General features: G+C 42.6%; 1 protein-coding gene across 13 annotated transcripts in view; it reads right to left on the bottom strand.

The window, feature by feature from the left end:
- Positions 1–483: 483 nt before the first annotated feature.
- The window catches only part of rapgef2b (Rap guanine nucleotide exchange factor 2b), a 102,650-nt gene continuing 86,818 nt past the window's right edge, over positions 484–16,315 (bottom strand). For 5 of the 13 annotated variants that reach the window (XM_026182840.1, XM_026182883.1, XM_026182917.1 and 2 more), the window contains 21 exons: positions 15,367–15,525; positions 14,706–14,858; positions 14,262–14,426; positions 13,859–13,966; positions 13,574–13,777; positions 12,030–12,138; positions 11,495–11,771; positions 10,728–10,885; positions 10,446–10,460; positions 9,830–10,070; positions 9,047–9,430; positions 8,685–8,896; positions 7,651–7,774; positions 7,175–7,198; positions 5,808–6,034; positions 5,225–5,392; positions 4,590–4,739; positions 4,008–4,209; positions 3,372–3,901; positions 2,084–2,499; positions 484–544 (listed from right to left, as the gene is read on the bottom strand). In XM_026182840.1, the coding sequence (XP_026038625.1) occupies positions 2,132–2,499; positions 3,372–3,901; positions 4,008–4,209; positions 4,590–4,739; positions 5,225–5,392; positions 5,808–6,034; positions 7,175–7,198; positions 7,651–7,774; positions 8,685–8,896; positions 9,047–9,430; positions 9,830–10,070; positions 10,446–10,460; positions 10,728–10,885; positions 11,495–11,771; positions 12,030–12,138; positions 13,574–13,777; positions 13,859–13,966; positions 14,262–14,426; positions 14,706–14,858; positions 15,367–15,525 (3,978 nt within the window). In that variant the 3' untranslated portion in view covers positions 484–544; positions 2,084–2,131. The remainder of the gene's footprint in view (positions 545–2,083; positions 2,500–3,371; positions 3,902–4,007; positions 4,210–4,589; positions 4,740–5,224; positions 5,393–5,807; positions 6,035–7,174; positions 7,199–7,650; positions 7,775–8,684; positions 8,897–9,046; positions 9,431–9,829; positions 10,071–10,445; positions 10,461–10,727; positions 10,886–11,494; positions 11,772–12,029; positions 12,139–13,573; positions 13,778–13,858; positions 13,967–14,261; positions 14,427–14,705; positions 14,859–15,366; positions 15,526–16,315) is intronic. The other 8 variants (XM_026182874.1, XM_026182908.1, XM_026182941.1 and 5 more) reach the window with 6 other exon arrangements.

Here is a 16,315-nt window from a genome sequence, read left to right as displayed (position 1 = left end):
AGAAAATGAGAAAGTGCAGATGAAGCTCAACACGTCATGATGCTGTGGTGTCAACAGCAAGGTCTGGGATTTTGTTACTGGTGGCGGCGGCGGTGGGCAGTCTTAAGAAGTCAGTCCTGTTTGTAACAGTAATATTTATGTGGTTTTGTGTGTCTGTGGCTTGGGTGAAGCCCCCCCAAAACCCAGTGCCAGTCAGGGTTCTGCAGTCTTATTTTTTTCCAAAGTGCCAGGCATTTTTTTAAATCGTCTTTGACCTTCTCTCCATCTCTTCTTCACAGTATTTTTATCTTTTTTTTTTTTCTTTTTTTTTTTTGCATGCAGGGTCATTCAACCCTCCATGATGCTTTAAGGCGGAGGAGGGAGATGAGCAGAGGAATCCACCAATAAGGAGGGAGAATCAAGTGGAGGAGGCAGGCACGTTATGTCACGGATGAGTCTGTTTGCCTGTCTCTTTAATCCTGTCCACCCTGAACAAGGGGCACTTCAAGTTACTGCAAAAAGATGTCCACTGTTGTCCCTCAAACCGCTGACACCTGTTCATCCTCTGTGGAGAGAGAAACAAAGATAGGCATCGGTTACCTTGAATGAATGCATGAGCTAGAATGTAATAAAGTTGAAGAGTTAATGAGGTCAGCAGTGGCAATGTGTAGAATGAAAACCTGCCTGAGACACCGCTCAGGAAGCTTTTACTTAATGTAATGCCAACAATATTACCAAAGAATACCATCATTTTTCTGATCAGCTTTAACTCAAATCAATCTGAAGTTTTTGAGGGAAGTTTTCAAAGCTTGACTAAACTTGTTTGATTGGACACAAACACCGCAGTACAACAGTGCTGCTCAGTCATCTGAAGGCAGACTGTGGCGTTTTCGAAATGTAAAGCAATAAAGGATTTTCAAAGCATTTTCTCCAAGTGCATTTGGCATGGTGCTCGGATAGTTTTGCCTGAGATACTGCCCAGATAATTAACAACTTGCTGATGCCAACTCTGCCATGAGCCATGTTAGATTGCATGGCAGATGTCACAGATACATTCACTACTCCAACACTTCACTTTGCTGCAGATGCTGAAACCTCTGACATACGAAGCCAAAAAACAGCTTTAACATTTCCATGTGCTTTATTTAAGCTTCCAGTTGGAAATGTCCTCCACTGGAAATGCACTGCAGTATCTATTTTTAACAGGTTTGAGATGATTTGTTGACATCGGGATTTTTTTGTGTATATTAGCGGCAGGAATTTTTTTTTACCGTTTCTCTCACTGTTTTCCTTCCAATGGCCTTCTTTGAGTCATCACTCTCAAAAAGTTGGAAAAATGTTTGTAGTTTTGGTCTGTTTCAGTTCCAGTTCTTGATTTCTTGCATCAAATCATGGATGAAATCAAGGACAGGCAGCTTGTGGGTGGAAAAAGATTCTAAAATGTCAATTTTGGTAAAATATTTTCATGTTGCGTGTCAAATTTCTTTTTGTGGCTGCTTTTAGTGTGTAAACAAACAGCTGTTTATTAGGCAGGCATACTGAACTACCTAAACTAAAACCTTTTTTCAAGCTTGCACATCAGCCTTTCTTTAAACTAGCCTTTCATGTTAGTCTATACATTTATTACTTAACAAGTGCACATCTATCCACATTTTGATCTTTCTTCGCTACACCAGACCACTACAACGACACACAGTATGTTCAGAGTCACTGCAGGCGAGTCAGGGGTGTGCTGGTGCAGGTGAATGGAGGTGCATGTTTTCAGGCACTGACTGCATGGGTGAGAGGATCCTAACACCGTGTCTGCTGATGAATGCTGTTTGGACACGGTGTGTGAGAAAGTGAGAGAAGAAGAGCAGAATGCGTGGTGGCAGAGAAGTAGTGAGTCTAATCCAGTAAGTATGACTCATGCATGATGACATATTGCGGGTAAGAGGTGAGGGTCCCACTCCAAATCAAGACTTTCCAGATCAAATTTAATTTCCACTGACTTTTGGAATTTGGAGTGGGACCGGTGCTACTAGTGCTGTGGGGGTTGTATGCATCTCTGCTGACATGCAGGTTCACTGGTGTGGAGGGGGCAACCTGATAAATTAGTTTTTACCTGCCTTGGGGAGTCGGGCCCTGCCTGTTAACCCCCGTACACACACTGTCATGGTCTGGGAGTCTCTGGTGTATGCTGTGCCACTGGCTTCCTCAGAGCGACTAGTTTGGAAGACAAGGACTCACCCTCCTCTTCCTCTTCAGGCTCTTGCTCCTCGGCGGGTGAGCGAGTGCGGTGGAGGCCGCCTGCCCGGTGCTTGGCCCCCTGGTGGGCCTGGTGGGAGTCGGGCGACTGGGTGACCATGCGCGAGCGCTGCAGAGCCGTAGTGTAGTCTGGTGGCCGCCGGCCTGAGTGGGTCGCTGTGGACATGGGAACAGACTGGGCTGAGTGCTGTCCCTCAGCGAGGTCAGAGATGGTCAAGGCAGTGTAGCCGGGGGGAGTCGGGGGAGGCTCACGGTAACGGCCCTCTTTTCGGGCTGAGGGGATACAAAAGAGAGACACGTGATGATGTGTTTTATGAAGCTTTTTTGGCAGCGACAGCAGAAGATGACAAATCAAAAATTAAGGGAAAAAAAGGATGAGATGCAACATTTAAAGATGCTGTCATTAAATGTTACCATCTCAAATCTGGACTGCTCTGCTGCACAGAAGAAAAACAATCCTTCGATAGGATGTAGGATTACCTCATAATTTTGGGATCAATGCCCATTTCATTCTTTTTTTTTGCCAAGAGTTAAATGAGAAGCAATCTGGGAACCCAACAGCTATCCTCTAATGATTTGGCCTGTGGGTTGACTGATATTTGGGCCCCATTCAGCGCAGCCAGTGGACATCGCGGCCAAAATTCTGGACCCGAGTCACTGTTCAGGAATGAACAACAAAACTGTGAAAAGCAAAATGCTAGCTGATGGTTTCCAGATACATTTCCCTCTTGGTCTTTGCAGGGACAACCACAGCCTGCCCAAACATCATTGGTTAAAATGAGCTGGATTACAAACTAAAGCCACAAAGACATTTGTTTGTTTAATCCAATGTTTCTCAAACTGTGGGGCAGGCCGCAATAATGAGACACTGAGCTGCTGCAGGATGAATGTATAATGTTTAATATTTATATTAGGACATGCCAGGAAAGAATTCAGCACCACTGAAATCTGTACATTATTTTAGGTCTAAAATGTGTTATATAGCAGGTACGTGTAGGTTTCTTTGTGAGGTGCACAAACTTGAGGAGTCTCCTCATGACTGTGAGGTAACAAAGACTTTAGAAAGTCACTGCAATCAAGTCAGTAAACAGTCCGACTCGTAATGGTGCATAAAAAAACAAAACAAAAACTTAGCAGTCACTTACAAAGGCCGCCTTTATTTCCGACAGTGATGGGTGATGGAGATGGTCGGCCGAGCTGCTTTGCCTCCTCTGACCCGGTGGATGTGATGCTACTTGTTTCTGGGTCGGTGCTGACGTCCTTTCCTCCTCTCCTCTTTATGGTGCCGGTATCCCCCTCGGAGTCCTCCCCCCAGTATGCTGCTGAGGACGAGGAGGAGCTGGCAGATGCCCAGCTCCCCCTTGCCTGTGCTGCCCACAGTGCAGCTGATCCCCCTAATATGGCATCTGGCCCGCCAGGAGGGAGCCCTCCAATGCCGCCTCCACTTCCACCACCGCCAAAGGCCAAAGTTTCCCAACTACGTCCTTGCTGCATCGTCTGGATATTATCGTGGGAGCCAGAGGAACAGGATGTCCAAGAACCGCGGCCGCTGTCTGCAGCGTCGAGGGAAACACGGTCTCCCTGATCCTGAGTCAGTTCCTCTGAACTGGGTGAGGAGAGTACTGTATGGCCGCCAGCATAAATGCCCCGACAGTCCTGCATTGATGAATATGACCTAGGATATGATGTTTAAAAAAAGAATAAAAGATGACGATGCTTCACCTCAGAAGGGAAAAAAAAACAAAACAATGATTCACTTATCAAGTTCTCAGTAATCCTACCCAAGACTGTACTGATCGGGGTCAGTTGTGGCTCTTCGTTCCAGCCTTGATCCTCCAATGTGAGAATCCCCGACTACTCCGGAGTGACGAAGTCTCCTCTCCTCCTGGGCCATGTCGAAAGAGGAGTTACTAACGAGACTGGAGCGAGAGGAGATCTCACTGTGACCAGAGTCTGAGTAGGTGTCTCCCATCCTGTTGTAACCTGGAGGAGCGAGGAAGAAGTGGAAGACGATACATTTATGTACTTGCAGTAGATCAGAATTTACAGTTTTTAATTCATAGTCATTGGTAAAAGTAGTGCGTGATTATGAGAAAAGCATTCAAATTCTAAGTGCTTATCTCTGTTTTTACACAACTTAAACCTGGCTGACTAAATTAAATCCATACAGTATCTGTTTTATAGTATAAATCAACTCTTATTCACGCATCATCTGTCAACTTTAATATCATATTGGTCTCTCATACTCTGAACAATGAGAGCCATCGTGCAGTACATAGCGGCAGCCACTAGGTGGCAATTGTAGCTCACCATGACTGCAGTCTGGAGAGTGGTGTCAGAGGGAGGGAGGATTATTGGCTTACCCTTCTTGGGCGAGCTCTGGGGGGAGGTGGGAGGGGAGGAGAGCTGGGAGGAGGCATTGGACATGGTGTCCTCTGGCTGCCTCCGGTGTCTTTCGCTCCCCTCCTCTGAAAGAGCGAGGATCTTCTTCAGAGACTGCGGGGAACTGGTGCCTGTGGACATTTGCAAAAAGATGAGCAGAATTAACATGAGGAACACTGCCAGACCCCAAGGGTGCTGGGACGCTAAGCAGCATTGTCTGGGATTTTTTTGCATTTGTTTATTGCCAGCCAGCCTCTTGGTGGCAGCACTGTCACAAAGAAGCTGAATCAGCCATTGTCTGCAAATAAAAAGATGAGGAGGACAAGGTAATAGGAGCATGTACAAGGACAAGGGAACAGAAGATCTATACAGAATGCTGTTCATGCAATCATGCACCATTACTGTATCCACCTGTACGGAAAGCTAAACCAATTAAAAAATAAAAAGATTCACATCCCAAGAATTTTACCTTCATAACTATCCAATGAATGTTCACAATCATAAAGCTTTATTCTAGAATAACACGTATCCTATTCTCTCAATGATGGGAGGGGGAAATACCATTAAACTCAAATGATACTTGAATACTGACGGTTATGTGTAATCTTCATCTTACCGAATGGTGGCAGATCCTTGACTTGCACTTTCTTTCGAGATGGGTAAAGGGCCACAGCGGGGACCTGGAGAGCTTGGTTTCCTTTGGCCAGCTGACCCCTTTGTTGACTCGCAGCTCTGGGCACAACTGGAGAAGTGTCTGGTCGTTTCCCACCTGCATTTTTGGGCACTGAGTAGTGGGAAATAAGTAAGTATTCTGTATAGATATACTTTAAGTTACATTTAATAGGTAATTGTGTTAAAAAGGGCTTAGAAGGAAGAAATTTGCTCTTAAGACTTTTGTATCGATCAAAACTGAGCTGCACGGCTCACAGAGTCTCTCTGACCACTACTCCCCAGTGCAATGACAACAAAGGAGGTTTGGCATCAACAATGAGGAAATTGGCTAAGTAACTCAGATTTTTATTTCATGCCAGTGAGTCCTTGAGGATCTGATTCTGAGCAGTGAAGTATGTGTGAGGGTATGAGTATGTCTCAGGAGAATTGCGCTCAAGCTTCGATCTTTTGTAACTTCATATTTTTCCCTATTAAACTCCCCAAACCCCAAAAACTGAAAGAAAGAAGAAAAACTGCAACAAACTCACATGTGCTAATGGAGGGTTCACACTGTAGGGAGAGTGTCTGAAGACTCTCCTCATTCGTTTCCAGGCTGAGGTTGGACAGGTACTGTTTGACCTTCCTAGCCATCTGGGCATCCTCGTAAAGCTTTTTGGCGTTTAGGAAGGAACTGCGTCGCACCCGCTTCTTGTGCCCACCTGTCTGTGTGACGTCAAGCACGGCGGCGTTGGCGCTACCCTGACTTAGCGACCTGCTTGTGCACATGAACATAGAGAGGAACAGAGACGCACAAACAAGAAGACAAAAAAAAGGTGTGGCTTCAGACTGTAAATGACTTGATTTTGAAGTAAAACTGTATATTTGACACTATGAGGCTACATAGGGAGTGTGGTATTTAAAACTCGAACATGCAGAGACCAGCTTTAGTCATTTCTCCCAACTCCAAAACATTCCAGACATTCCAGACGGCAGAGGGAGAGGTTGAGCGATGACGGCTGCAGTCAAACAACAGGGCAGTAGAAAGAGGGGCTAGTGTAGTGCAGTCATAGTTTACATTTCTGTGGTTTGAGTCAGAGCTGGTAGTAGTAGTAGTAGTAGTGAAAGCATGTTTTTTTGCACATGGTCTCAGCCAAACAGCACCCTGGCAGTCGCCTGTGGTGTTAGTCAATGAGAAGCCACATTTGTTCTCGATGGTGGAAACAAATTTATCACGTTTCAATAAAAATTTTCAAGTAGTACCTTATAACAACAACAAACCACATTTTAGAGATATTATTACGAGACAATCTCACAGCTACAAGGCATGGATGTTGTATTTACGAGATTAAGGTGCTAATCATGAGCTGCAGATGTCAAACTGCTTTCTTTTGTTTTTGAGTGAATGAAATGTAAATCTGCATGTTTCCCATTAAATGTTGGCTGTGCACAATGGTGTCCCATTTGACCACAAGAATGTAAAGCATGTTGCAGAGTATTTCAGTTCCAGAATCTCTGGCTGTTTGGAGCTTTGATAAGCAGATCGACCATCAAAGACAGGCAAAACTTTAAAACAGAAGCTGCATGCATTATGTTGGGAAACAACATATCAGAAAAAGGTCGCATTTGCTACTTGGAAGCTGGATATAATCCTTTTATTTGTCACGCGTGTGTTTATCTCATGTCGTAAACAGTATTCCAATTATTCCCATTATTTACTGATTCTCAAATAATTCACTATAACCTCATGTTGGCATATGTGACCTTTGTTCCACTGAATATCCATAGGTTAGCGTCAAGCAGAGTTAGAAGGATTTAACTCAAAACGGATTTAACTCAAAAAAGCAGGCAAATCTGCAGGGGAAAAAAAGGGTGCATGGTGCAGAGAGGGCAAAGGTTGTAGGGTCACCAAACTTACCCTAAACTTCTCCATTTCTTCTTCCTAGAGGGTGTGTGCCATGAGCAGAGAAGCATGGAGGGCAAAGGGTGGATGAGTTGAAAGAGAGAGAGGAGACAAAGCTTAGGACAGGAAAGACCACCAAGATCACCAAAGAGAAGCAATTTCACCAACAGACCCACATGAAAGTCAGCAGAAAGGAAATCAAATGGTAACACTCAACTAAGAGGAGACATGATTAGACAAAGAGACTTTCACAGAAGCACTGAGCACATCTTATGCCAACAATGTGTACAAGGAAACAGTTGCTAGACGAAGCAGTTGTCAAAGAGAACAGCTGCTTAAAGGAAAAGCGTGAGGCAGGAATTGGACTCAATCTACGTGAACCGGCTAACCCCACAGAGCTGGTTAGTCAGCGTAGTGCCGGCTGGTCCTACAGGGAGAGTGAAGGGTCCTTAAGAATCTAAAGATCTAACTTTGTTTCCTAAATATCTTACCTTGTTCGGAACATAAGGGCTGGGTCCATGTTGACAGACGCCATGCGACCAACATGGCGAATTTCTTTGGCAATCATCCGCAGCTTTTCAAAGTTCACCAGGCCGTCCACTTTAGAGTCATTGCCTGAAAAAGCCAAAGAAAAAAAAAGATCAATTACAGAGTTTAAAAACTACAGCAAGTGACAGAGGACTACGGAGATAAATATGGCTAACCGTGAAGCATTTTTACCCCTTGAAACAATTAGATTCTGTTTGTGGTTACTGCATTTATACAGCAAATCAACACAATTTGTTTTGAGATCACTGGTGGTCTGTACATAAAGAAGTTGGTCAGAGAGGTAAACTTAAAGTTATGGATAATTCCATGTATAGCAGATGATAGGAAAGCTAACTGCAATATTTAAAGAACCACACTGAAACCAAGAAGCAGTTACCTACTTATAGTTGGCTTTCACATTGAGAAAAGCTTACATGAAAAACAGCCAGTTGTCCTGTATTTCAATAACAATACACACTTTTTAAGATTAGAAATATATATAGTATATAAATGGGTTGTATGTGTGTGCATGCCTGGGTGTTCGACTTTGCAAAATGGATTGTTATTTAGTTTGCTTTTAAATGATAGGTGATAATGCAAAAGTGTTTGCCTGCAAACCGATAGTAAGAATAGTTTTTTGTTTTGTGTATGATTGAGCGCTAGTGTGCACTGCTCTTGAATCTGATGCAGTGCAGTGGTGATTAAACTCTGTGGGCCTGTGTGCATATTGGCAGTTTTTGAATAGATTTTGAGCTGGAAACTATCTGGCAACACTGACTCTTTTCAGAAAAATTGTGCAGAATCTGCAGCTGTGTGTGTTGTGTAGTGTCTAATATAGTAATGTTTACCGAGTGAAAGATCTGAGCTAAACAGATATAAAATAATGTAAAAACACTAGAGTAAATCTGCCACACAGGAACTTTGCAAAAATACTGCCAATCACAAAAAATTGAATCCATAATTATTTTATAAAGTCGGTCGTTTCATTTTGTTTTACCTTCATGTAGAAAGGTGAGGTCCTTCTTGATGACAGGGAACAGGGGGATGATTGGTGGCTGGAGGTTTTGATTGCTGAGGACATTCCTGTACTTGGCCATGTTTCTTGAAGGGTCGAAGAGGTCCTGCAGGTCCCCGAACAGTTTCTCATATTTGCTTGGCAACTTCTCCCATGTGCCTCTTAGTCTGGAGACTGGAGCCAGGTTCAGACCACTATAGGGAAAGCCGTGGCAGTGAATATATAATCAGTACAACAATTTGTACAGACATCACAACACAGAAGAACTTCTCTATATTAATATGACTTAAAAATATGACCCAAAATGTAAAAGAAATCAGTTTATTGCACATTCATTGTCCCACCTGATGATTGCGAACATGGAGCTAAAGTTCTTGCACTCGCGACAGTGCAGGGCTATCTTGATGAAGTGCTTGATGATCTTCATGCGTTTTAGCTGGTTCGGTTCCCGCGTAACCTCAGTGGCCACCCAGAAGGTCTCGTGGTTAATTGCCTCCTCGAAGCGCTTGAGGCTGACAGAGCCGGTCTTTGAGCGCAGCTTAAAAAGGTCATCAATGTATTCGGTGGGCTCGATGGCGCAGAAAAGTTCAAAGGCCCGCATGGAGAGTTGTGTGGCCACCTCCACGGTGCTGAGCTGTAACAAAGAAATCTGTCCTTCTCGAAGGAGGTCCTGGGCATCCTCATCGGAACATAACGTCTCTGTCTCCATGTTGCTCTTTAAGTAGTATCTGATGGAGGAAGATGGATTGCAAAATACTGGTTAAACATTTGCCATTTTTTCTCTCTGTATCTATGAGAATTTTCTGCTCGGACTGTAAAAAGCTTAGGATTTTTTAATGCTGTTGATAAAACAATGAGTTTTAATCCACTGGGATCTTGAAAAGATGAACTGAGGTCAATCACTCCATCCCAATTCATTCTTATTTATCCTTTCTTTAATAAGGATGGTTTCTTGGATTTAAGATGTTTTGTCCTACTTAAACGGCAATAAAAACTATACTGCACATCACCATCCATGTAAAGGAGACAAGCAAGGAATGGTGGAACTGGTCTTTTCAAACCCGTCTTTATTCCTACTCTTTACTTTTGATGTTGCAGTTTGAACATCAAGATAAAGAAGTCATTACCTGCCGCTCAGCTGAATCCTGTCGGCTAGCTTAGAAAGCTGATCCGGTAACCGTCTCTGCTTGATGACGCCCTCAGGTGTGACAGACACCTCGCACAGCGAATAAGCCTCCGGTGCAGCAGTCAGGGCGAACTCCCTGATAGCCTGGGCCACCACTTCTTTAGCGGTTGTGTCCTTCCCGATCATAATATACCGAGACTGCTGGTCCGCCTTGAAGACTCGCAACACCTGGTCTGACATATCTGGGAGAGACAAACAATGGTAATTGTGGTATATGTTACCATCAGTCTCCTGAAATCTGAAGAGCTTGAATCCGATTAAGAAACAGTGATTGATTAACTGATTGACTGTCAAGCTTTATCAAGAGCTTATCACCAATCCCACGCCCGCAAAAGCCAAACCAGCATCTTGCAGATCAGATAAATCTCCATGAGCCCAGAGGAAATATAAAATTGCACTGCTGTTTTACTGAATTAGCTTTGTACTACTATGACTCCAGATTAAGCGACTGCACTCTAACAGATTAATGTCTATAAGTCTGACATAAAGGTTGAAAGCACTGCCAAAGATATGATTTTTCCAGGAGAAGCAGGATCACAAGGAGAGACGATACTTACTCATTATCAATGGGACTGAAAGGATATAAACAACATAATGGACAGAAGTTAATATAAAGACCATATTACTGCATTTTTCTTGTTTATTTTGTGCTATGCGTGAGCAGTGGAGGAACAACTGTTTAGGTAGCTATTTTATTATGTTTAGTCATCTGACGCCATTTGAGTGAGCGGTTCTTTGTTTGTTCCCCACAAATGACATAATGGCAGAGTATTTTTGAACATTCTAAATGTGTTGATGCCACAAACTTCCCGAGCTCCATGTAGTGGTTAAATACACACCAGGCTGGTTGTTGAAGTCGAGGATGCGGTGGTGTGACTGCAGGAGGTCTGGGTTTGACGACGAGAGGTTTCCGCTGACTGGCAGAGCTGGTGGGATCTGTTTGGACTGCTTCATTCCCACTATGCTGTCATCCTGTGATTGGCCCACGCAAACGTCGCTATGGAAACGAGAGGGCGAGCAGAGGGGAGTCTGTTATAGATAGCAGTTCTGTCAACAACAGGCAGAGGGCGATATTTGTGTTTGGAAGAGAAGGAGGATGGAAACACATTTGGCTGTGCAGTCCATATGATGTAGTCCATGTTAATTATCCTGGAGTTTCACAGCAGTGAAAGCAAAGGTTATATATGGCTCAGCTAAAAGACGTTTTCAATGGTGCCCTGTGGGAAATGGACACCTGCTCTCATTAGGAACTAAATTTATATGAACAAATACCTTTTCTTTCTTATCTGCGGCATTTCAAAGTAATTCTGATTCACCCTTGCATTTGATTGGCAGACTGATAAAAATGCAGGTGCACGTTGCATAATCGTTCAGAGCAACATGTCAAAGTGTCAGGAAAAATCAGAAACTAAGTTTCTGCATCTAATCAGCTCCAATCAAGAGGCTTTGATTTCCTATTGATATTAAAATCACAGAGTTCAGAGTCTACTGAATATAAATGCTGCACAGAGTCCTAAATATTTATTTCTCACTGAAATCTAGACATGCAAAGCTGCTTTTATTGGTAATTAAGTCGTGACAGTTAAAAGTAATGAGGTCTTCTTACTTGTATGGTTTAGGGGGCAGGATGCTGGTGAGCGTCTTATCAAAGATTTTCTTCAGCTTGTTGCGTCCTCCCACTGTGTTGGTCTTTGCTTTCTTGCTGACCTTTTCCAGACTCATCACCTGCTCCACATCCACCGCCAGGTCGGGGATCGAGTAGCGACTGGCCTTCTTAATGTCCCCAATCTTTGGAAGGTGGGGTGCCCCATTCTTTCGATCATGTTCCTCCTCACAATCCAAATCATGGTCGTGTTCTGGCCTTGTTAGCAGCTCTTTAAACACTAGACAGGTGTTAATGTAAAAGGAAAGAAAAGGGTCATTAAAGACACTGTAGTATTCCTACATCTACTCTCAGATCTTAACCTTTTTATTAGTTTATCCACATGCTTTTTGTTCAGTAATAAGCTTTAACATTTGGACAAGTCAACAAAAACAAGTGATTGCTGTTGACATAACTATAACTCTCTCTCTAATCGTCATAGGATCACCAGTGATTTGGTGGATGTTGACAAGATATCATAACTTATAATATGCTTTACCTAAAAGGTTTGTCTTCACAGTTATGGACAAATGGGTGTTGTTCTTCAGAATCTCATTAGCTTTGCTGAGCTGGACATTCTCAAAATTCTGTCCATTGACCTCCAAGATCTGCAGGAAAGACGAAGAAAGCCATGAGCACAATTTTAAGCAACTTAAAGGGTTATACATCTGATCGAGAACAGACTGAGGAAAAACAATAGAGCTGATGATGTCAATAGCGTCCTCTTTTTCTAACCCATAAAGAAACACAAAAATTATGTTGTGGCTCCAAAACTGGGACCTTGACATTTTGCATTCTTTTGTTGACAACAAGAAGAGCAAAAATAATGAATTGAACACACTGCCAGCTCCTTGTTAGAAAAAGAATCATGTCTAAATTAGCACCTTATGCATAATTATTAAAAATCCAACCTCCTGCTGTGTTTGATGATCATATCTGGCCCATGGATTTAAAACACAAGAACATCATTTGACCACAGAGTGCCTTTTAAATTCTGACAGAACTCCAGCACAGGAAGTACTAAAACTCATCTGTTATCACCACATCAGGCCAATTTGCAGGCCGCGTTATATCACTGCAAATATTAATCTCTGAACTATGCAGTTTAACTAGATAATAAAGAGGCCTTAAACTCCCAAGCTCATGCATGTTCTACAGGATATAAATATCATCAACATATGGTTTTGACATTAATAGGACTCTTCCTTTTCATTTCCAAATAGCCCCGTCTTTGTCTTCATAACCTGACCATTGTATAGGTGCCGGATATTTGCATTTAAATGCGATCATCTAACTGAGCTGCCACTTCCTCTTTGGCAGAAGAGGAAGTCGCCTTTAACCGTAATGGACACACAGGCCATCATCTGCTCTTGTGAGGCCAGTAAATGCTTACTTTTTCAAAGTCAAACTACTCTTTTAGGATCAGGAGTGATTAGCGAGTTCACTACTGAGAAGATGATAAAAACCAATAAGATTAATACTAAAGCTCTGAAAGAGCAGGTACTGGGTGAATGATGACATTAACTACAGCTGTATAAAAAAGAAAGTATGAAGAATATATGAGAGAGAGAATGTTTCCTTATGGATGTCAGTTTCTCTGCTTCCTTTTGAGGAAACAGCTGCAGGGGATGTTTGGAGTCAAGAGGGCTTAACTCGCATCCAGACGCTCTCAAGATGGTTTCAAGGATTAAGGGACTTTGCTTAAAGCCCTAAGGACTGCAGAGTGTGAAAATAGTTGAGCAGTCAAGTTGTGAGGAAAAAAAGCCAACACAGGGTGCCCAGAGCTACTGGCAAGTTCAATTTGAGACTTTCAGAAGAGGCCTTTTAATGCTAGTTAGAGCAAAATGTAAAACCAATTTCACAACAAAAATTTACTTAAACAGGAAAATTGAAGTGTTAGTCTGCACAGCTGTAGCCTACAGAGAAAAAGTGTTCTGCAGCTAAATGAGCTTTGAATAAAAACGGCACTACCAGGAAATGTTCTGCTCAAAATTTAAAGTGTATGATGTTGGTGACGTTAGAAGAGGGAGAGAACCAACTCACTTGATCTCCACGCTTAAGGCCAGCTTCTGCTGCTTTGCTTCCAGGCTCCACAGCATCGATGAAGATGCGGAAACCTTTCTCCTGACCTCCGAGAAGGCTGAATGCCAGTGGAGAGTCCCTGGATGGCTTGGTTAGTGTCACCAGCCGTGGCTTGGCTTTAGCAGCACATGCTATGTTTAACAGTCTTAGGTGCCCACACATTTTCTTAAAGAAACACAATGAGGACAATGAATTAGAAATCTGAATTAAACATTTTTTCCACATTTCTTTATATTTTACACTTACTTCTTTTTCCAGATTGTTTTCAAACTCTTCCAGAAAGCGAGTCATGGCAGGGTCACCTTCAAAGTCATTGAAGTGATTGTTTACCCACAGCAAGACTACCCGTGTAACCTGGAGAGATCACATGATCGACATGCACACACTCAGTCATGTCCAAAGATTTCATGAGGAATGAGTGTAGAACTGTTTGTACTCTAAACCTACTGACAACTAATTAAATACAAGTTCAAAAGTCAAGTATGTCTGAGGATTTTATGTATGTGAATCCAACATGTCTGAAGTACATTCAAGTCTTTCAGAATTCTGTGAAACAAGATAAATTTACACCACGTCTGTGAGTAAATGGACAAAGTCTAGCTGCCTAAAGTGTATCTGAACAGATATACCAGAGTCCTGCTGATCATACCTTGTCCCTGAGACTTGGGTCATGGAACCACTCCAGGAGCTTCTTGCCCACGACCATGGGGCTTGAGAGGAAGGTCCTGTAGGTCAACAGGAAGTCCTCGATGTATGTAGGGTCCACCACTGAGTGCTCCTCTACGAGGTGCATGGTGAGACGCTCCGGTGTGCCCTGATGTTTAACAGAAAGACATTACAAGTGAGTGGCAGATCCTTAAGATGACTGCAACTGCAACTGAAATGCTAGCCTGCTTTACTCTATATGGAACCATGTACTAGATGGAACTCCTGCTTTATTAAAAAGCCTTAAAACTAGCATCAAGTACATACGGCTCACTGGGTTTACTGAGGTCATAAATCAAGTGTGAAATAAGGCCATCATCTAATGGACTTCTTTTTTTGAGATTATGGGGTTTAAAGAAGCGTAGATTAATTGATTTTTAATGGTTACCTTGATGACAATGTGCCCTTTCCTGGTGCCGGTGCGGTCGAGTTCACGGTGTTCCTTCACCATAACAATTTCTCCTTCCTCCTCAACCTTCTGCATGTTCTTCTCCACCTGGTTGAGGATGCAGCAGTAGTCCTGCTGGGCTATACACACAAACTGGACACAACAGAGAAACTCAAATTAGTGGATGACTGAAAGAAACTTGTAAATTTACATTAATTATATATGCTTAATAGTATTCAAACACAATAACTGGAAGATAAAGTGTTAAAGTAATATAACCTATAACATCTGATGGCATAGCAACCAAATGAATATATAAAAATAAGATAATGGGAACAATTTTTTACACCCCAGCCACCAACTTTAGCTCAGAGTTAGAAGAAAACCTTATGATCTTCCTCTTTTCATGAGCTGGCCTATTTTCTTTCATAATAGCTGCTCCGCACATTTAAAAGGATGCTATTGCCTGCAGCAACTTTAGGTGTCACGAGTGCAAACACTTTCAGCACAAGTGGGTCACAGTGGGATTTAAAAACTGAACATGGCAGGGTTTGTACCCATGTTTGTCACATGGAAATGATGCAGAAGAAACTGACCTGTAAACCCAGGCAATACATTTGACCAACACCTAGAGCAGGAGTACTTAAAGTGAGGCTCTTACCTGGCAGTCGTCTACTTTGGTCTTCATGACACCTTTCATGTATTCTTTCTCCATGGTTGGTGACACCCCAAAACTATTTCCCATGCACAGGATTTCTGTCCGGCTGTCAGGGTACGTCACCTCCACCGAACCGTTCAGGATCACCGACCATGAGTCCAGCTGGAGCCATAAAAACAATCACAGAGGTCAGATCAAAAATAAATAAATAAAAAAGAAAGAAAGAAAACAAAAAACTAATACACTAACAGCTTCACACATCAGATTAACTTCAGTATAGTAACATTCCCAACAGCTGGTGTCCTTTAATGAGTCAAAGTTATTTATCAAAAAGAACCATATGTAGCGACTACAAGGGGACAGTTGCACTAACAGATGGTTTCTTATTTTCCTGAGAGGAATACAGCAAAAGCAAGAGGCTGTTGGTGCTGCCCAGGAAAAAAAACAAGACTTAAGTAAGAAAAAAGGAGTTTCAAAGTATTATTAGTAGGGGCACATTTAGGTTTAATAACAATAATAAGAGTATTTTCAGGATTTTCTGAAAAGCTGCCATTGTGGTTTCCTTAACCCTGACAGCAACAATGCACTCAATGAACCTTAAATTATTTATGACTGGACATTTACTAATGTGGCTAGCCTTAAAGGCATCCTATTGTATGGCTGTATTACATCGAAAGAAGCAAACTGCCACTGAAACAGCGTCCTGAACAGAGAGATGAAACAACTGAGGCCTGCTTTGGACGCCTAAAGGATCCTAGAAAGACCCGTCGATAAGCAATGCCCACTATTCAAGTTTAATAGAGCAGAAAAAATATCAAATGGACGAAGAAAGATTCATTGGTGTGAAGAGGTGAGACTAAGGTTCAGTACCCACACACATGCACGCACGCACACATATATGAATTAAATTTAACAATCACAAGACAGGATTTACGTGTGCATGAGTATGCAC

The sequence above is a fragment of the Astatotilapia calliptera genome, chromosome 2 (assembly GCF_900246225.1).
Source record: "Astatotilapia calliptera chromosome 2, fAstCal1.2, whole genome shotgun sequence".
In the NCBI taxonomy this organism is placed as follows: Eukaryota; Metazoa; Chordata; class Actinopteri; order Cichliformes; family Cichlidae; genus Astatotilapia; species Astatotilapia calliptera.
Note: the sequence above shows the minus strand (reverse complement) of the source record. Positions and strands in the feature narration are given on the sequence as shown.